The sequence below is a fragment of the Eubalaena glacialis genome, chromosome 5 (assembly GCF_028564815.1).
Source record: "Eubalaena glacialis isolate mEubGla1 chromosome 5, mEubGla1.1.hap2.+ XY, whole genome shotgun sequence".
Lineage (NCBI taxonomy): Eukaryota > Metazoa > Chordata > Mammalia > Artiodactyla > Balaenidae > Eubalaena > Eubalaena glacialis.
Genome location: NC_083720.1, coordinates 34,700,391 through 34,722,619, shown reverse-complemented (window position 1 = coordinate 34,722,619; position 22,229 = coordinate 34,700,391). Strand labels below are relative to the sequence as shown.

At 34.4% G+C, this 22,229-nt stretch overlaps 1 protein-coding gene across 4 annotated transcripts in view; it reads left to right on the top strand.

Moving 5' to 3' along the window:
- TET2 (tet methylcytosine dioxygenase 2) overlaps nt 1-22,229 on the top strand; it is a 131,726-nt gene that overhangs the window by 99,115 nt on the left and 10,382 nt on the right. Inside the window, exons 5-8 of one of the 4 annotated variants that reach the window (XM_061192078.1) lie at nt 513-606; nt 1,251-1,459; nt 14,408-14,558; nt 16,842-16,931. In XM_061192078.1, the coding sequence (XP_061048061.1) occupies nt 513-606; nt 1,251-1,459; nt 14,408-14,558; nt 16,842-16,931 (544 nt within the window). Of the gene's footprint in view, nt 1-512; nt 607-1,250; nt 1,460-14,407; nt 14,559-15,559; nt 15,720-16,841; nt 16,932-22,229 lie in introns of those variants that run through there. The other 3 variants (XM_061192080.1, XM_061192079.1, XM_061192081.1) reach the window with 3 other exon arrangements.

The window sequence follows — 22,229 nt, the reverse complement described above, 5'->3', positions numbered from 1 at the left end:
TTTGGTCATAAGGGAAAATATAATCTATTTCTAGAATTATCCTATATTTTCAAAATTGCTGGATACTAGTTATTTGCCAGCCTTTTAAAAAATGAGAGATTCTTAGAGAAACAGTTCTAACTAAAATCTTATGATTCCCCAAGTTTTAAAATAACTAGATTTAGTAAAGGACAAATAGTACGTATCTTAGAAGACTGAATTTAACAAACTTTAAAAAGTTTTGTGCTTTGTGAAATTATGTATAAAAATAAGCTTTCCCATTATTTTTACCCATCATATAATTTCAAAATAGTTCATTACAATTATCAGTATATTTTGACACTGAAGAAATACAAGGCTTAAAGTCTATTATCCAGTTTGCTTGGCTTAGTTCTGTTTTTCAAAAATAAACTATTCATTTCTCAGGATGTGGCCATAGAGTAAAATTATGCTCAAATGTTCAATATTTTGATTGCCTCTTAGATTCATTTGCTAATTTTAAGTGTGTGTGTGTTTCTGTGGATTTCTTTAAGGTTTGGACAGAAGGGTAAAGCTATTAGGATTGAAAGAGTCATCTATACTGGTAAAGAAGGCAAAAGTTCTCAGGGATGTCCTATTGCCAAATGGGTAAGTGTGACTTGACAAGGCCTTTGGTCTTCAGTCTTGGGCATTTTGATTCATTCATCTAACCCTGGGAATTGGGTTATCAGATCAGAGAATCATTTATGCCAGTTGAAAGGAATATTGCTTCTATTTATCACGTGTCATCTCTTAAGAAAAAGGCAGATTAGTATAAAATCATGTACAAACTGTATTTAATTGAAAGAATTTAATAGTGAGGAGGAGGTCTGTTCAGGTGCCTGCTAGAAGTGTAATTCTTCCCGGCATGTGAGGAAGAGGTCCTTAATCCTTCAAGTACCTGCAGTTAATCTTTATCTTGCCATTTTTGAAGACCTTGAACTTTGAGGTCTTGCTTGTCTTCCATCTGGCTCTGGCTTTAGTGCAGGGAGCATTGTCCCCACTGTACTGGGTCGAGTCTGCTACACCCCGAGTGCTTTTGCATCTCTCCCAGTTCTGACCCCAGGGTAAGCCCCGACGTTATAGATGGGCAGCAAAAGGCAAGTTGCAGGCGCTGGTAAATGTCGCCCTAATTGTGACCCAGACTTGAGAAAATATACAGACGTCAGTCAATGCTCTCATCTGCTGCAAGTGACCCTTGTTTTGTTTTGGTTGGGGTGGTGGGTGTTGGGGTGGAACGGTGACCCGAACAGGTGGTTCGCAGAAGCTGCAGCGAGGAGAAGCTACTGTGCTTGGTGCGGGAGCGAGCTGGCCACACCTGCGAGGCTGCGGTGATTGTGATTCTCATCCTGGTGTGGGAAGGAATCCCACTCTCTCTGGCTGACAAACTGTACTCCGAGCTCACCGAGACACTGAGGAAATACGGCACGCTCACCAATCGTCGGTGTGCCCTGAATGAAGAGTAAGTGCATCCCAGGCCTCTCCTCTCTTTCCACTGCTAGGAGAGCTTAATTGTTGGTTTGAGGGCAGAGAGTTGAACCTGCGTTTTCACATTTACAAAACAGGGATCAAAATGCCTGCTTCACAGCCATGCAGTAGGAACTTGCATTTGCCAGTGCTAACATGGATACTTCGAAGCAATTTCATGTACTAATATTTTGTACCTTCGGACAGTATAGCTATGAGTTAGAAGCAGTTTGCTGGAAATCTGCGTGTCTGTACCCACAAACTCAACCATACCATAAACCTGAAAATATTTATGTGTCCGCTTACTGCAAGTGACAACTGTTTTGTGTGCCTAGCCACCACATTAGTAAGTATTGACACCACTTCTGTGTTGCAGTATCTGAGACAGTTTGGTGAGAAACTTTAGGATTCCCAGGTCAAGGACTTTATATGTAGCAAACATAAAAATACAAGGCTTATTTATAGAAGTTCTGTAGAAACAAACTGATTTTGACTTCACTGCAACCTAGTCCATTATTTCCATAATAATAATCAAAATCACTTCCACTTTTACTGCTACTAAATAATCAAGAAATTAGTGGCTATGGATGGGCATTATTTTCCAGGAATATAAAAATTTGGAATAGGAGAGCAAGGTATGCAGTTAAATATATTTAATGCATCCAAGTGCTGGTATGGTTTTGTTTGTGTTTTTTGTTTTTTAACCTTATCTACTTGCAGGAAGTTTACATCTTCACTTGGAGAAAGCTTAATTTTTTATTTTCCTTCTGCTATGCTATTCTTGTATATCATTAAAAGAATACAGGAAAATTCACAGTGCTGCACTGAAATCCTTTGTAGCTATTTTACTCACAGTCGGTACTAAAATAATTTTAATATTGCACTTTTTTCTTAGTTTAAAAAATTTTTTGGCTGCGTCGGGTCTTAGTTGAGGCATGCAGGATCTTTCGTTGTGGCACGGGCTTCCCTCTAGTTGTGGCGTACAGGTTTTCTCTTCTCTAGTTGTGGTGCGCGGGCTCCAGGGCACATGGGCTCTGTAGTTCGCGGCACGCAGGGTCTCCCGCTGAGGCACGCGAGCTCAGTAGTCACGGCGCGCGGGCTTCTCTAGTTGCAGCGCACGGGCTCAGTCACCCCGCGGCACGTGGGATCTTAGTTCCCTGACCAGGGATCGAACCCGCGTCCCCTACATTGGAAGGCGGATTCTTTACCACTGGACCACCGGGGAAGTCCCTGCACTTCTTCCTTTAGTCACCTTTCTTCTGTGTCCACCAAACTACAAAAGAGTTTACTGAGATTATGGAAATATTGTGCTGCTCATTGCAACAATCCATTGCTAACCAAGTTTGTCCTTTTGCTGACTGTTACTCTAACTGGTATGGTTTTACTGTATATTAACATAGGTTCTCCCGCTGGGTCATTGGGGGTGGGTAGGGAGGGTTGCAAATCAACTATAAATAATCTATTTAGGAAAGTTACTTTTCTTATATGAAAGTGTGGCTTGGCTTTCTATGATAGTCATGATCCCAAAGTGTCATGGTGTGTACCTCAAGGCCATCAACCCACTTTTACAAATGATAGGTTGGAAGGTAGAAGTTGCTGATTCGTAAGACATGACTCAAACTTGTGACTGACTGCTTTAGGTATAAAGTAATATTCCATTTACCCTAACATCCCTTGTTTCTCCTTTTAAAAAATGTATTTAGGTGTCTTTAATCAGAAAGAAAATGAAAGTTAAGGCATCTTGAGCTGATGTTGGTGATAGCATTTTTCTCAGGAATTCAGTGACACTGCCTTGTTTTTGTAAAGCAGACTTCCTCTTAGACTTGGTAGCTGGAACTTCTAAACCACCAAAGAACTTCTTGTGAAAATGACATTTGTTTTACTTAAATTTCTTGAAGTTTCTTGCAAACTACATTTCACATTCTTTGTAATTGATTTAATTTTTATTAATATTATACATCTCTGTTATTTTTCCCCTGAAGGCTTTTCTTTGATTCCTATAAATGCCATTGTCTGAAATAGAATTTCTTTCTATATGTCAGATTCTATGTTAAGAACTTTCCTAAATTATGTTATTTTGCATTTGAAAACCATGAATGATGATTGGGCCAGGGTCTAAGAAAACTTAATTTGTTTAACTGGTCTAAATAGGGACAAGAACAAAACTATTAAAAGATGTGCTTCAAATATTGACATTTTAAAGGCCAATCGGTATACTTTTGCTTAACTTCGTCTATAATTTCAAGGTAAAGATGAGTAGTGATTTAGATGATGTTCTAGCTTTGGGCTAGAATTGTCTGAAATAGAATTTCTTTCTATATGTCAGATTCTATGTTAAGAACTTTCCTAAATTATGTTATTTTGCATTTGAAAACCATGAATGATGATTGGGCCAGGGTCTAAGAAAACTTAATTTGTTTAACTGGTCTAAATAGGGACAAGAACAAAACTATTAAAAGATGTGCTTCAAATATTGACATTTTAAAGGCCAATCGGTATACTTTTGCTTAACTTCGTCTATAATTTCAAGGTAAAGATGAGTAGTGATTTAGATGATGTTCTAGCTTTGGGCTACCTATACTTAGAGCGAGTTTCCAAAAACAAAAAATATACTTGAGGTACATGATTCAAATAGACACTTAACCAATGGTAATAGAGACTTCACTCAGATATAGCTTTTGAAGTTTCTTCTACCCTATAAAATAAGTTTTATTTTATGTCTGGCAAAAGTTAAAATTACGATTTTTTTGTGAAGAATGGAGGGTAATCTCAAATTGGGGCTGCTGACTCATTTTAATATTCAAAGCTATGGGACCCTCATCACTGAGTTCTTACAAATCCCAGTGCCCGCAGGCACCATAACCACCCACCGTGAGTCCAGAAAAGAACTCCGAGAGCATCTTCCAGTGGGAAAGTCAAAACGGATTTTTACGTTTCCTTTGAGCCCAGCCAGCTGTTTCTCCTTTAAAGATTTCCCTTTGAGATTTTTATTTTATGACTAAGCCTGACCAATAATTTTTTGGCAAGTAAGAGTTGTGGGAGTGTATCTGTCATTATAAGGAAGTCAAAGCCAGAAATGTCTCTGCCATGCTGGGTGATATTAAACTTTTAAAGAAACTTTATATTATAAAAATTTTCCAATATACGTAAATGGAAGAGTGCAGTATATTTATCAACATTTTGCCAATACTATTCCAGATATTCTGTGCCCCCCCCCACTTCCTAACCCCATCCCCACCAGTGTTTTAAAGCAAAACAGAGGCCATATCATCTAAGCTATGTTCACTTCAGTGTGTATCACTAACAGAGAAGGACTTTGTTGTTTTACAATGTTGTGTTAGTTTCTACTGTACAGCAAAGTGAATCAGCTATATGTGTACATATATCCCCTCTTTTTTGGATTTACTTCCCGTTTAGGTCACCACAGAGCACTGAGTAGAGTTCCCTGTGCTATACAGTAGGTTCTCATTAGTTATCTGTTTTATACATATTAGTGTATATAAGTCAATCCCAATCTCCCAATTCATCCCACCCTTTCTTTCCCCCCCTTGGTGTTCATATGTTTTTTTCTCTATGTCAGTGTCTCTGTTTCCGCCTTGCAAACAGGTTCATCTGTACCATTTTTCTAGATTCCACATATATGCATTAATACACGATACTTGTTTTTCTCTTTCTGACTTACTTCACTCTGTATGACAGTCTCTAGGTCCATCCATGTTGCTGCAAATGGCACAGTTTTGTTCCTTCTTATGGCTAATATTCCATTGTATATATGTACCACATCTTCTCCATCCATTTCTCTGTTGATGGGCATTTAGGTTGCTTCCATGACCTGGCTATTGTAAATAGTGCTGCAATGAACATTGGGGTGCGTGTGTCTTTTTGAATCATGGTTTTCTCAGGGTATATGCCCAAGGACTTTTTTTTTTCATAAACAAAACCTAGTCACAGTGTCATTATCATTCATCTCAAAATTGAGTGATTCTTTAATATCGTTTAACGTTCAGACCATGTTCAAATTCCCTAATCGGATACTGTTTCCAATGTACACATATATACACATATACATATTAGATATACATATATATAAAGTAAAAAAATATTGACAAAAAGAAAGTCCATATCTTACATTTGATTGAGGGTTTTGAGTAGGTCCCAGTTCATGCCTATTGTCTAGTATAGTTATTGATAGAACTTCCTTTTACTCTCAAAAGTGTCCCAGTTTGTAAGATAAAGTATATGATTCACAAGGCTCTTTTACTTTATTATAGTTTCCCCTCTCTTTTTTATGAATTTATTTGTTAAAGAGACTGTATGATTTGCTTTGTAAAATTTCTCACATTCTGGATTTGGCTGTGCACACTTGCTTAACTTGTTCCTCTGTCACCAATATCGTATGTACACTGGTAATTAGAGACTTAAATATGTGTGTATACATGAATGTATATATTAGCAAAATGCTTCATAAGTGGTGATGAAATAATCTTAGTTCTTCATACCCATCAAGAGGGACATAATATCTGCTTTGTTCCATTTATAGTGATGTTATGAGTGTTCAGTTGAGGAGTTGTTAGCTTGATCCACCCATCATAAAGTTTACTGGAAAACTTTTACCTAATGGTTTAGCACATCCATCGATGATTATTACCTGTTTCCATTAGTTTGCAAATTGATAATTTTCTTATTTTTTAAAGTATAAATTTGTTATGTACATTTAATTTATTTTGCTAGTTTTTCTATTCTTGCATAAGTTTAAATGGCTGATATAATTTTTAAATTTTGTTTTTTAAAATATTTATTTATTTATTTATTTATTATTTTTGGCTGCATTGGGTCTTCGTTACTGCGTGCAGGCTTTCTCTAGTTACGGTGAGCAGGGGCTACTCTTCATTGCAGTGCGTGGGCTTCTTATTGCAGTGGCTTCTCTTGTTGCAGAGCACGGGCTCTAGGCACGCGGGCTTCAGTAGTTGTGGCACTCAGGCTCAGTAGTTGTGGCGCATAGGCTTAGTTGCTCCGCGGCATGTGGGATCTTCCCGGACCAGGGATCAAACCTGTGTCCCCTGCATTGGCAGGCAGATTCTTAACCACTATGCCACCAGGGACGTCCCTATTTTTTTTACAGTTAGAAGTCCAAAGAGGTTGAGAGTGTTTTTAAAAATCTGTTGTATAGGTAAATATTTTTATTACAATTTCTCTGATTTGTTATTTAACCGTTAGCCAAGTTCTGAGCCATGTTAAAATTAGGCTGCAATGTAAAAATTCCAACAATATTTGAAAGGCCTCTATAAAAATAAAGGTGCCTTTTCAGAAGCCACTTCATATAGGAAATCACCTTGAAGTCATTTTGTTATGTGTGAGTTTTTTCAATTTCTATATAATTCACACACCATAAAATTCACCCTTTTAAAGTATACAATACAGTGCATTAGTATATTCACAAAGTTGTACAACATTTTCATTGCTCCCAAAAGGAAACCTCAAAGCCATTAGGCAATCACTTCCCATTCTCCTCCCCCACTAAATGGCAACTACTAATCAACATTCTGTCTCTATAGATTTGCCTTTTCTGGGCTTTTCATATTAATAGAAGCATACAATATTTAATCTGTCTGGCCTCTTTCACTTAGCATAATATGTGTTTTTAAATTTTTTTTATTTTTTTTTTTTAAATTTTATTGGAGTATAGTTGATTTCCAATGTTGTGTTAGTTTCAGGTGTACAGCATAGTGATTCAGTTATACACATACATATATTCATTCTTTCTCAGGTTCTTTTCCCATATAGGTTATTATAGGTTATTCATTCTTTTTCAGATTCTTTTCCCATATTGAATAGAGTTTCCTGTGCTATACAGTAGATCCATGTTGGTTATCCATTTTGTACCTAGTAGTGTGTGTATGTTCATCCCAAGCTCCTAATTTATCCCTCCCCCCCACCACGTTTCCCCTTTGGTCTCCAAAAGTTTGTTTTAAAAATCTGTGAGTTTGTTTCTGTTTTGTAAATCATTTTTTAAATATTCCACATATGAGTGATATCATACGATATTTATCTGACTTACTTCACTTAGCATGATAATCTCTAGGTCCACCCATGTTGCTGCAAATGGCATTATTTTGTTCTGTTTTATGGCTGAGTAATATTCCATTGTATATATGTACCACATCTTTATCCATTCCTCTGTCAATGGACATTTAGGTTGCTTCCGTGTCTTGGCTGTTGTAAATTGTGCTGCAGTGAACACTGGGGTGCACGTATCTTTTCAAATTATGGTTTCCTCTGGATACGTGCCAAGGAGTGGGATCACTGGCTCATATGGTAGTTCTATTTTTAGTTTTTTAAGGAACTTCCATACTGTTCTCCATAGTGGCTGTACCAATTTACATTCCCACCAACAGTGCAAGAGGTTTCCCTTTTCTCCCCACCCTCTCCAGCATTTATTGTTTGTAGATTTTTTGATGATGGCCATTCTGACCTGTGTGAGGTGATACCTCATTGTAGTTTTGATTTGCATTTCTCTGGTAATTAGTGATGTTGAGCATCTTTTCATGTGCTTTTTGGCCATCTGTATGTCTTCTGTGGAGAAATGTCTATTTAGATCTTCTGCCCATTTTTTGATTGCATTGTTTGTTTTTTTGACATAGAGCTTCCTGAGTTGTTTGTATATTTTGGAGGTTAATTCCTTGTCGGTCGCTTTGTTTGCAAATATCAATATTTTCTCCCATTCTGTGGGTTGTCTTTTTGTTTTGTTTATGGCTTCCTTTGCTGTGCAGAAGATTTTAATTTTAATTAGGTCCCATTTGTCTATTTTTGTTTTTATTTTCATTACTCTAGGAGGTGAATCAAAAAAGATGTTGCTGCAATTTATGTCAAAGAGTGTTCTGCCTATGTTTTCCTCTAACAGTTTTATAGTGTCCAGCCTTACATTTAGGTCTTTGATCCATTTTGAGTTTATTTCTGTGTATGGTGTTAGAGAATGTTCTAATTTCCTTCTTTTACATGTAGCTTTCCAGTTTTCCCAGCACCACTTATTGAAGAGACTGTCTTTTCTCCATTGTATATTCTTGCCTCCTTTGTCATAGGTTAATTGGCCATAGGTGCATGGGTTTATTTCTATTCCATTGATCTATATTTCTGTTTTTGTGCCAGTACCAAACTGTTTTGATGACTGTAGCTTTGTAATATAGTCTGAAGTCAGGGAGTCTGATTCCTCTAGCTTCATTTTTCTTTCTCAGGATTGCTTAGGCTGTTTGGGGTCTTTTGTGTTTCCATACAAATTTTAAAATTTTTGTTCTAGTTCTGTGAAAAATGCCATTGGTAATTTGATAGGGATTGCATTGACTCTGTAGATTGCCTTGGGTAGTATAGTCATTTTCGCAATATTGATTCTTCCAATCCAAGAACATGGTATATCTCTCCATCTATTTGTATCATCTTCGATTTCTTTCATCAGCATCTTATAGTTTTCAGAGTACAGGTCTTTTGCCTCCTTAGGTAAATTTATTCCTACATATTTTATTCCTAGGTCTTTATAATGTTTTAAAGTTTTGTCCATGTCGTAACATTAATCAGTACTTTATTCCTTTTTATGGCTGAATAATATTCCATTGCATATTTGTGTACCACATTTTCTTTGTTCATCAGTTCATGGACATTGTAGTTATTTCCACTTTTTGGCTGTTATGAATAATGCTGCTATGAATATCTCTGTACAGGTTTCTGTATAGACATATATTTTCAGTTCTCTTGGGTGTACACCTAGGAGTGACAATTTTGGTTGTATGGTAACTACGTTTAACTTTTTGAGGAACTGCCAAACTGTTTTCCAAAACAGCTGCACCACTCTTCATGCCTACCAACAATATATGGAGGTTCTGATGTTTCCACATTTTCACCAAAACTACTTATTGTCTGCCTTTATTTATTTATTTTATTTATTATACCCCTTCCAGTGGGTATAATGTGTATCTCGTGGTTTTGATTTGCATTTCCCTAATGAGTAATGATGTTAGTCATTATTTCATTTGCTATTGGCTATTCATGTATCTTCTTTGAAGAAATCCTTTCTTAAATCTTTGCTCCTTTTTAAATTAATTGTTTTTTGAGTTATAAGAGTTCTTTATATATTCTGGATACTAGAACTCATCAGATATATGGTTTGCAGATATTTTCTCATTCTGTAGGTTGTCTCTTCATTTGATGATATCCTTGAAGCACAAAAGTTTTTAATTTTGATGAAGTCAATTTTTTTAAATTAACTGCTTGTACTTTCAGTGTCATATCTAAGAAATCATTGCCTAATCCAGGGTATTAAAGATTTACCCCAATGTTTTCGTCCCAGAGTATTATAGTTTTAGCTCTTACATTTAGGTCTTTGATCACTGTTATGATGTGAGATAAGAGTTCAACTTCATTTTTTTGCATGTGACTATCCAGTTGTCTCAGCACCATTTGTTGAAGAGACTTTTTTCCATATTGAATGGTCTTCTCATTCTTGTTGAAGATTAATTGACAAAGATGTATGTGTCATTTCAGGATTCTTCTATTCCATTAATTTACATATCTATCCTTATGCCAATACTATATGTTGTTGATTGCTGTAGTTGCTGTAGTAAGTTTTGAAATTGGGATGTATAAATCTTCCAACTGTTTTTCTTTTACAGGATCCTTACAGTATCCTACAGGATACTCTGGGTCCTTTTCACGTCCCTATGAATTTTAGGATGAACTTAATAATTTCCCCATCTGGGATTTTGACAGAGGTTCTGTTGAATCAGCAAATTAATTGGGAAGTGTTGACATCTTAACAATATTAAGTCTTCCTATTTATTAGCACAGGATGTCTTTACATTTATTTAGGTTTTTAATTTCTTTCAGTGATGTTTTTTAGTTTTCAGTGTACAAGTCCTACACGTCTTTTGTCAAATTTCTAAATATTTTATTCTTTTTGATGCTATTTTAAGTAGAATTGTTTTGATTTTTTTTTGGATTGTTCATTGCCAGGATACACTTACACAATTGGTTTTTATATATTAATCTTATATCTTACAAACTTATTTAACTAGTTTATTAGTGCTAAATTTTTTTGGTGGATTCCTTAGGATTTATACATACAAAATCATGTCATCTACAAATAGAGATAGTTTAATTTCTTCATTTCCAATCTAGGTGTCTACTTTTTTCTTTTTTTTGATCCTTTTGCATAATTTCCCTGGCTAGAACCTAGAGTAGATATTGAACAGAATTGGCAACAGCAAGCAGCTATTGCTTGTCTCTGATTTCTTTCAGCTTTTCACCATTAGGTATGATGCTAAATGTAGGGTTTTTGTAAATGTTCTTTGTCAGGTTGAGGAAGATTTTTTTCTATTCCTAGGTTGAGTATTTTTATCATGAAAGGTTGTTGTACTTTTCTCAAATGCTTTTTCTGCATTTCACTTTGTTAATGTGGTATTTCATATTGATTGATTTTTATACATTGGACCAACATTGCATTTCTGGGATAGATATTACTTGGCCATAATGTATACTTTTTGTATATGTTGCTGGATTCCATTTGCTAGTATTTTATTGAGCATTTTTTCATCTATATTGATAAGGGATATTGGTCTATAGTTTTCTTGTGATGTCTTTGTTTTTGGTTTCAGGGTAATACTGGATTCATAGAATACATTGAAAAGGGTTCCCTCTTATATTATTTGGAAGAATTTGTAAAGGATTGGGGCTAATTTTTAAAATGTTCTGTGGAATTCACCAGCAAAATCATGTACTCCCGGACTTATCCTTGTGGGAAGTTTTTTGATTACTAATTCAGTCTTTTTGTTATAGGTCTATTCATATTTTCTATTTCTTCTTGAGTCACTTTCAGTAGTTTGTGCTTTCTGGGAATTTGTCCATTTCATCTAAAAGTTATCTAACCTGTTGATAGATCATTTTTATAGTATTCCCTTATAATGCTTTTTATAAGGTCATTGGTAGTATCCTCTGTTTCATTTCTAATTTTTTAGTAATTTGGGTCTTCTTTCTTTTTCTTGGTCAGTCTAGCTAGTTTTGTCTACCAAGACCTCAGGCAGCTGCAGTGTTCAACAATTGCCTCTGACTATTTTCAACAAATATCTCCAGTGGGGAAAAGGCTATATACAATAGGTGAACTCCAAGTCAGATCAAATGAAGAAAGCCTTGCCAGTGGTGTCTTCTAGAGAACTACCAAATAGGTAAAATAATGACATTTCTCTAGGAATGGGGCTTTGGAGGATATCCAGCCTAATTCTGCCCTCTCCAGTGGTTGCCAGCCTGCTGATTTTCACCATAAATGTGGGCTGTTGGTTTTCAAGGCTGTCGTGGAGTTCTGGGGACAGTGGAAATAGGGCAAGTTAAAACACTGTGAAGCTTAGCTTCCTACCAAAATTTCATTGCCTTTCTTGAAGAAATGCTTCCTGGACTGCTGCAAGTCTTTTGTTAATTTCCATATTTCTGAAGAGTTGATTCTGACAATATTTACCAGGTTTCTTTTTGCTTTTGTGGAGGAGGGTATTTTCAGAGATCCTTATTCTGCCGTTTTTGCTGACATCTGTAAAATTGTAACTTCTAATTATAACATTCCTTCTGCATTTATTAGACGGAATTCTTTAAAGAACTTTTCATTATCAACTGTTTGGTTACCATTAAATATAGTTTGTAAACAAATGACAGAATAATGCATGGTAAGTATCTTTAGTTGTGAAATTTCAAAATAGTGATTTGGTGCCTTAGTAACCATCCAAAAATGATCAGTTAGTTTGTTCTTTCTTTTTGGTATCATTATTAACTCATTTGAAAAAAAAAAAAAAAAACCCTCATGGATTTTAACCTATATTCATTTCAATGAGAAATGATATTTAGAGATCACAGTATGTGTCCAGATGTGCCCGTTGCTACAAAGATATTGTTACTTTAGGCATTTTCAGTGGGCTGATATAAGAAGTAAATTTTTTTTTGAAAGAGAAAATTTGAGCTTTTTAATTCATATCGTGAGTTCATACTATTTCCTATTCATAGGATTTTACAGGGTATTTACTTACCTTTAGACTTATTTCATCTTACACTGAAATTCTTATTTTTTGACATTAACAATGATTTCTTCATGTCACAACATACATAAGTAATTTCAAAATAATATCATTACTACAAATAAGACTACTGCTGTCCAATGAGGTCAGGAGAGCCATACATAAACAAACGATCCACTTCTTAACATGTATCCAAAGGAAGTGAAATCATTATCTCAAAGGGATATCTGCATTCCAATTGCAGCATTATTCACAGTAACCAAGGTGTGGAGACAACCTAAGTGTCCATCAATGGATAAATGGATAAAGATGTGGTTTGTGAACACACACACAGGAATATTATTCAGCTTTTAAAAAAGGAAATCCTGCCATTTTCGACAACATGGAGGAATCTGGAGGGGATTATGCTAAGTGAAATAAGCCAGACAGAGAAAGACAGATACCTGATATTGCTTATATGTGGAATCAAAAACAAAAAACAAAAGTCAAACTCACAGAAACAGAGTAGAAAAGTTGTGAGAGGCTGGGGGATGAGGGAAATAGGGAGAGGTTGGTAAAAGGGTATATATAATCTTTCAGTTATAAAATGAGTAAGGTCTGAGGATCTAATGACTATAGTTGATAACACCTTACTATATAACTGAAATTTGCTAAAAGAGTTGAACTTAAATGTTCATTGCAAGAAAAAAAAAATATGTGAGGTGATAGATGTGTTAATTAACTTGATGGGAAAATCCTTTCATAATATATGCTTATATCAAATCATCACGTTGTATACTTTAAATATCTTACAATTTTATTTGTCAATTATACCTCAATACAGCTGTGAAAAAATACCTCCTGAATATAGTTTTCCTAGTGGGTTGTTTTATCCTGTTTTTAATTTTTGGTTTCTTTGCTTGTTTGTCTGTTTATCGCCCTTAGGCTATAACTGACTTGGGATGTGAAGTCACAATACTGTATTTTAGACAAAAACTAGAAAGCACTCAAATGCCCATCAATGGTGGAACGATTAATTTGTGACATAGCCATATAATAGAAACTGTACTCAGTGAATAGATACATCAATATAAAGTATAACTACATGCAACAATGTGGATGGATATTCCAAACAATGTTGAAGAAGAGAAGCAAGACACAAATAAGCTTATACTAGATAATTGCATATACATGTGTATGTTATGTATGTATGTGTGTATGTATATGTGTGCATATATATATGCATATACACATACAGTTTTGCCTATTTTTACACTACAGTATAGAAATATATAGCATACTATATGTAGTATAAAAATAGTCAAAACTATACATATATGTGTGTACTATATGTTGTATAAAAATGGGCAAAACTATATATATATACGCACACATTTATATACACACACACTAAATTCAGTAGGTTTATAGTATATATAGTATAAAAATAGGCATATATATATATACACACACATACATACATACACACTATATTCAGTAGGAATATAGTATATTTTATATAGGATAAAAGTAGGAGAGCTAATCTCTTCTGATAGAAGTTACTGTTAGGAGGACAATGCCTGGAAGGAAATATAAGATGGGATTTCGGGGTGCAAGTATATGTTTTGTTTCTTAGTTTGAGTGGCACTCACTTGTGTATGTTTCATTTGTGAGTGATTAGAAGCTATAAAATTATGTGTACTTTCTCTGTGTGTATTATACTACAATAAAATGTTTAAGTTGTCTTTTAAAGTCAATCGAAATAGTTCTTTTCTAATGTGATTGTGGCACAACTTAATATAGAGTTAGACTTCTTTCAAAACTAATTTGCATTCATTTTGGAATGTAAACACCCAGAATATGAGATTGATAGCCTGGACAGTGCTATCCATAGTCATGAACTTGGTTCTTTGATTTCTCAGGAGAACGTGTGCCTGTCAGGGGCTGGACCCAGAGACCTGTGGTGCCTCCTTTTCTTTTGGTTGTTCATGGAGCATGTACTACAATGGATGTAAGTTTGCCAGAAGCAAGATCCCAAGAAAATTTAAGCTGCTTGGGGATGACCCAAAAGAGGTTTGTTTACTTCCTGATGTATAATCTGTTTATTTTTCATGGAGAATTGATGAGCACAGATGAAGTGAACAATATACTCAAACTCTCATTAACAGAGAATTTCATCTCAGAGATAGATCAGTAAAATTTTGGCTAAACTGTAGACACACATAATAATATTTTATAAAATTAGCATAATAACAACCATGTGCTACTAAAGTAATAAAGTTTGATCAACATAAGCTATACTTATGGCCTTTTACATTTATTCTTTGTCTTCTATGTAAACTCCAGAGTTTTACACAGCTGTCATTTCCATATTAAAACTAAATGTTACTACTTCAATGTTAGAACTTTCATCTTTTGAACCTGAATTATAGAAATCATGTTCGTGACTGCCACATTCATAAAAGTCCATTTCTAGTCACATTTTCAACCCATGAGATTTGATGGCTTAATGTTACTATAATAAATGCATTCAAGTAACTAAAACATATTTAGATTTTAATATAAAGGTGTAGTTGAAATAAATGAACATTGATTTCTCATTGACATCACTGGTTTTTGTCCTTCTCTAGAATATATATTTCTCAAAATATAACTTGTAGATTGGTATCACATTTAACAACTTTTGGGTAGCATGTATTCTAGAGTATGCTAATTGAATAATCAGAAAACCTCAGTATATTTAGCATTCATATATCATCAAATTTTTAGTAAATCTATACATGTTATAATTTTCTTTCAAATTTTCAATGCAATTGAAATATGCAATTATACTATTGATGTAATAATTTTTATATGTCCCTTTGAAAAATTTGTTAGCTTTATTATTTGTGACTATAATAGTAAGTGGAAGTTTAATAAAGTGCAAAAGCTCTTCAAGTCATGATATAAATTTTTCATAGAATCATAACATTTTAATAAGCTGTATTAATGTGCTAGATATCCTCTTTGCATACGAAAACACACAAGGGGGTTCCCTGGTGGCGCAGTGGTTGAGAATCTGCCTGCCAATGTAGGGGACACGGGTTCGAGCCCTGGTCTGGGAAGATCCCACATGCCGCGGAGCAACTGGGCCCGTGAGCCACAATTACTGAGCCTGCGCGTCTGGAGCCTGCGCACCGCGATGAAGAGTGGCCCCTGCTTGCCACAACTAGAGAAAGCCCTCGCACAGAAACGAAGACCCAACACAGCCATAAATAAATAAAATTAAAAAAAAAAAAAAAAAAGAACCGTGTGCCCTGACATATCTCAAAATGGTTCCTTTAAAAAAAAAAAAAAGAAAACACACAAATATTTAATAAACCTAATGAATAGCAATTTTGCCTGCTGTCTTACACTTTTAATTTTCACACTGGAGAGCATTTTCACCACTACTTCATAAATGTTTAGCACTCTGTGTTTCATGTAAACAAATGCAGGGGATGGCTAGTGACATCCTCCCTCTGTTAGGTAGGAGTACTCCAGTCAGAAACATCCTTACCTTCTAAAATGCAAACAAGTATATCTCTGCCAGCTGCTTACATCTCCCAAGGTTTTTAGAGAAATATCAATGTGAAATGAGAACTTCTAAGTATGACCAGAACAACTGAGTATTGTCCCCTACCATTTAAAAAAGCATATTCTTTGCTTGGGGGTGGGGGGGAATATACCTGAACATTTTTCCTCTCAAGTAAACTTTACAAAGTTTTTCATATATACCACATTATAGTTCTTAGAGTTTTATTCATATTTGAATCACATAGTAATTTTTAGTTCTATGGAGTGATCATTTCAAATTTTGTAATGCTATTTTTTATAAACATTTAAAATATAAAGATTAGAAATAGATTAAACCAAACAAATCCTTTCAATAGCTCATCTTCCTCGGCCACTAATTGGAGAAGAATAGAGAATGTGACCTTTTAAAGACCGTATGGCTTCATTCTCCTAATCCTACTACCAGCATAGACTTATATTAATAAAATGCCAAATATCTGCATGCAAAGTAGAAAATTGATTAATCTCATGTAAATACCAAAGAGCTGGACATTTAACAGCACATACAAAAATAGGTGATACATGGTCTGTGCTTTTCACTTAGAAATAGTCACGTTAAGATGATATTTAGTTATTGGGTTGGCCAAAGATGTTATGGGAAAACCCCGAACAAACTTTTTGGCCAAGCCGATATTTAATGAGACGATATATATTTGTGATTTGGATCTAAGATGTAGGGGGAAAAATCTAATTGATAGCCTCTCTCATATATGGATAGAATGGATTTAGAATTTAATATGTAGAATTATTCATTTTATACAGGAAGAGAAACTGGAGTCTCATTTACAAAACCTGTCCACTCTTATGGCACCAACATACAAGAAACTTGCACCTGATGCATATAATAATCAGGTAAGTTTAAACAGTTATTGACAACGATTAGAACACTTTACTTACTCATTATTGATGGCCTATCTTTCCAAAAATATTTTCGAAGCAACGATTTTCCTTTATTTTTCTAACTTTTTCTCTTCCTAATTGTTGAAACCACTGCAGTGTTCTGTTTTTGATATATGAAAATTTGATATATGAAAATTACACCATCCAAAAGAGTGTATTTTTGGTCTTTTAATCTGTAAAGATAATGAGCTTTTAAGGCTCACAAGCTGTTTTACCTACTAATCTTGTTCTCATATGGATAATTTTATCTCTGTAAGCAGACTTTAGTGATTAATTGCAATTATATGGCTCATACTATAGGTTCTAACCGCCTGTTAACTGTTTCCACAGCAAATCTATACATGTAAAGCTATGGGTGTACTACTTTGTAAGTGTGTATACATGTGTCGAGACATGTCAGATTTTGCTAGATTTTTCCTTTTTCTTTTTCCTTTCCTATTTTCTAAGTGTGTGCTGGGTTGTACCTATGTGGAAGGCCAGGTGATTTGTTCAGAAATGCTCGTGAAGGAGGCAAAAGACCATGAAGTCTACACTGTTTCAATAACATCAACAGCAAAAGCACTAAATGAAAGCCTGTTATGAACCAGATGCTTTGTTTAGTCACTGTGGACATTAAGATGAGCAATGCAGATTCTCTGTCTTTACAAAACTCCTTCCTTAGAGGAGACAGAGATATGTAAAATGCCAGCTATAGAAAAAAATGATAACAGCTGGGACAGAAGTATGCACACATTTCTGAAGGAACAAAAAGGTTCTCCCTGAAAGTAGAGATGTAAGGTCACAGGTGGCCTTGGAGGCCATACAAAGATCTTTGAACTTTATCTTATAGATAAGAGGCCTACCACTGGGGTGTTCTAAGTGTGTATTGGGGACGGTGAGGGTGAAGTGATTTAACTTGAAAAGGTCACTCAAGCCAAATAAATGAAATACAGCTTAGATTATAGATGATTAAATTAGAGAAGTAAGCTATTGCAATCACTGGGCAAGAGACGTTAAGGTCCTAATTTAACGAAATAGCAGTAGTGATAGAGAAAATGAAATAAGTATGTGAAATATTTGGTGGAACTTATAAACTTAGTGACCAATCAGATTTGAGAATGAGCAAAAGAGAATTTGAGGGTCCACCAAATTCCTGGCTTGGACAGGTGGTTCTATTAGTATTAGAAATCAGTGAGGAAAAGTAAGTTTGGAGGAGATAAGGAGAAGATGACAAATTTCATTTTGGACATGCTAGGTTTGACATACTTCTAGGATAATTAAAAGAAAAATCGGGAGAAAAATGCAGGTTAGTACTGTGATTTGGGAGTTATCAAAATGCAGGAAGTAGTTAGTAGTAAATACAATTTTTCAGAGTGAAGATTACAAAGAGGAGAAGGGGCTAATGATTTTAATATTTAACATTTTAGGGGTGAGTGGGGGAAGAGAAACCAGTGAAGGAAGGACTGGGGGTAGGAGCAATGGAATAGAAGAGGTTAAAGATTTAAGAGGAAGAGGAAGATTGATAGATGGAGGAAAGCTTGAGGTGATGAGAAGGTATTCAGAGCAGAGTACACAGCAGCATGGATACGGGAAAGCGTGAAGTGTGACACATTTTGCAAACATTGTCATTTACTTAATAATGTTAAAGACTCTAAGGGGACTAGATTAGTCTACATAGCAGAGATAGACAGGGCACCAACTGTAGTCAACAATTTAGCTATTCTGGTTTCCGTTGTGGACTTTAACATTTTCCCCAAACCTCAATTCATCTTTTTTTTTTTTTTTTTAAGTGGAAGCAAAGGAGGCAACTTTAATAATGACTGTCTCTTTATAAGTTGTTTTATGTCACAACCTAGATATTTAGAGATATATGTTAATGTCTATGAAAATTATTTTAAATGCTATTAATAACAGTGGGATTAATACTGTTATTTTTACAACCTTACCTATTTCAATCAGTGTCACAGAAAAGTATAAGGAATGGTTTGCTACTGTTGTAAAATAATTCTGGTGAGCAAAATAATAAATCAAGCTATAAAAAGAAAATAAATTGAGTCTATGTTGCTAGATTTCAAGTTTGGCCGTTTTCTGTTGAGTGAATTTTTTATAGGGGATATTAATCAAATGGCTTTAACTGGGGAAAGGGACAGAACAACAAGCATTGATGTTCTTACTCCTTTGATTCCTATTATAGACTGTCTCATACAAACTTGATTATCTAAGCATTTATATTCTACACTATTACTTTTTGTTTGGAGTATTTTTTGCATTTCCTGAACCTGGAGTATCTAAAATATGAAGGTGCCCCAAGTTTTTAAGTTATAACAAGATGATTAGGTATAATTCCTTAGATGTGTTTTAATATTTGTATATGAGTAAATGTGTAGATAGATATACTAAACAATTGGCGTGAAGTTTCAGTTAAGCAAGATGAATAAGGTCTACAGATCTGCTGTACAATCGTACCTATAGTCAACGATAATGTACATTTAAAAATTTGTTAAAAGTGTAGCTCTCATGTTAAGTGTTCTTACCACAATAAAATAAAATTTAAATACATACATACACTCACACATTAAAAAATAAATGTAATGTCTATATAAACTAAATCAACTAATGGCTAAGAACGAATAAGATGTTTTTTATATTGCATGGTAGGTACTACTGGAAAGTTTATCCATATGTCTTAACATGGTTTAGAGACCCCAGAAAACAGCCATGTGATCTTTTCCTACAGTATACGTAACACATCAAGGTTATAGGTGCTGTGAAAGTCTATTATTTGGTATTTGCCTCCTTCCCCCAACTGAATATAGTACCTTTATTTCTCATATATGAATGTTCTTCTTTGCTTTGTTCCTTGATTTCATAAAGTCTTATTGCTGAAGTTAAGCTTCATTGGGTCTTCACAGCATTTCTTCTGTCAGCTCCATGGAATTAGAATATAGGTTTTCTTAACTTAAATATCCTTTATATCTATCCAGTAGAGTTATATTTCTCTATCTTTTCTATGGTTATCTTACCATTAAACTTTAGGACTGAATTAGCAGGCTCAAATCTCAAAATCATGTGCTTTCGTCATGTGTAGAGATGACATTTTAAACCAAGAAAACTTTCTATGACAATGGAAATATTTTCTGTCTACACTGTTCAGAACGGTAGTTACTAGCCACATGTGGTTACTGAACACTTGATATGTGGTTAGTGCAATTGAGTTAATGAACTTTTCATTTTAATTAATTTAAATCTAAATTGCTACATGTGGCTAGTAGCTGCCGTATTGAACAGCACAGATTTACACCATCAGAAAGCCATGCACTTAGAACTATCTCCAGACATAGAGATAAATTTCCAGTAATCCATTCACAGACCCCCTGCATGGTATTTCTTATGAGATGGCATGAGTCTAAGGACCAGCTAGATTTTGTATACATTTTTATTCAAGGAACAGAATAAAGCTAACTAGATCACAGCATCGCACAATATTATTACACTAATATATGTGTAATTAGAGTCCCAAAAGGAGGACAGAAAAATATTTTTAAATATAATGGCCAATTATTTTTCAAATTTGTTCAAAACGATAAGCCCATTGATCCCAGAAGCTCAGCAAGCCCCAAATGGTGGGGTGGGAGGGCGGGGAGATATGAAGAAACTATATAAAATCACATTAAAATCAATTTGCTTACAGTGATTAAGAGAAAATGTGAAAAGTAGATGGGGGAAAAAAGACATTACTTATAGGGAAAAAATGGATAATAGACACACAAGACTTAAAGTCTGAGAAAGATGCAAGAAAAAAGAGGAAAAACATCCTTAAAGTACAGAAAGAAAAAAAAAAAGACTATCAATCTAGAAATCTATAACCAGTAAAAACAGCTCTCAAAAGTGAAGGCAAAATAAAGATTTTTTTTTTTCAGGCATACAAAAGCTGAAATAAATAATTTACCACCACCGGCAGACTAAAACTTCAAAAATGTTAAAGGAAGCCCTCTGATAGAAAGAAAAATGATACCAGATAGAATCTGGATTGGCAAAAAGGAATGAAAACATCATAAATAGTAGATATGCGAGTAAAAAGACTTTTTCCCCTTATTTAAAAAATTTCTTTACAAGATAGTTTGTTATTTTAAAATATATTAAAAATGTAATTTAAGGTTTATAACATGTAAAAGTAGCACAGAGACTTGGGGATTGGAAATATACTGTTGTAAGATTCTTATATTATATATGGATGGAATGGTATATTACTTGAATATAGACTGTACACTACACTGTGAACCTTAAAAGCAGGCAGCCACTAACAAAAAGTGTATAACTAATCCCCCAGTAAAGAGATGAGAATGGAATTAATCCCAAAACATATTTTAAAATATGGAACTAAAAGAAAGCTAAAACAAATACAAAACAAATAGCAAATGGTATATTTAATCCCAGCCATATCAAAAACCACATTAAATGTAAATTTTTTTAACACTCCCAATTAAAAGGCAGAGCTTGTGATATTGAATAATCACATTAATACAGAACAATTGTGATATTTAAAAAAGCAAGAACCAAGAAATACCGTGCTAATGTCAATCAAAAGAAAGCTGGAGTGATATTAATAGCAAAGGAGATTTCATAGCAAAGAATATTATAAAGAGGATCATTTTATAATGATAAAAAGGTCAGCTTAGCAAGAGAATATGATAATCCTAACTATGCATCTAATAATAGCTTTAAATTTTATTAAACAAAAACTGATACAACTAAAAACAAAGCTACAGTTACAGTCAGTTTTCAATATCTCTCTCTCAAACCATTAGAACAAGTAGACAGAAGATTAGTAAGGGGACAGAAGACTTGAACAACACTTAACGAAATTGATGTTATGTATAGAACTCCCCATGCAATGACAGAATTAACATTATTTTCAAATATACAAGGATGATTTACCAAGATAGTTTATATTCTGGGTCATGAAACAAGTATTGATAAATTTAAAAGCCACAAAATATATTCTCTGATCACAATGAAATTAAATTGAAAATCTGTACCAGAAGGATACCTACAAAATCCCTAAATATCTGGAAACTTAGCGACTTATTTCTAAATGACCTGTGGGCCAAAGAATAAATCACAAGGGAGAAAGTATTTCAAACTGAATGAAAATGAAGATGTGACATTGAAATTTGTGGGATGCAGCTATGACGCTTACTTAGATAAAGATTTATAGCATTGAACATTTATATCAGAAATGTTATATAAAGTCTCAAATCGATGATCTAT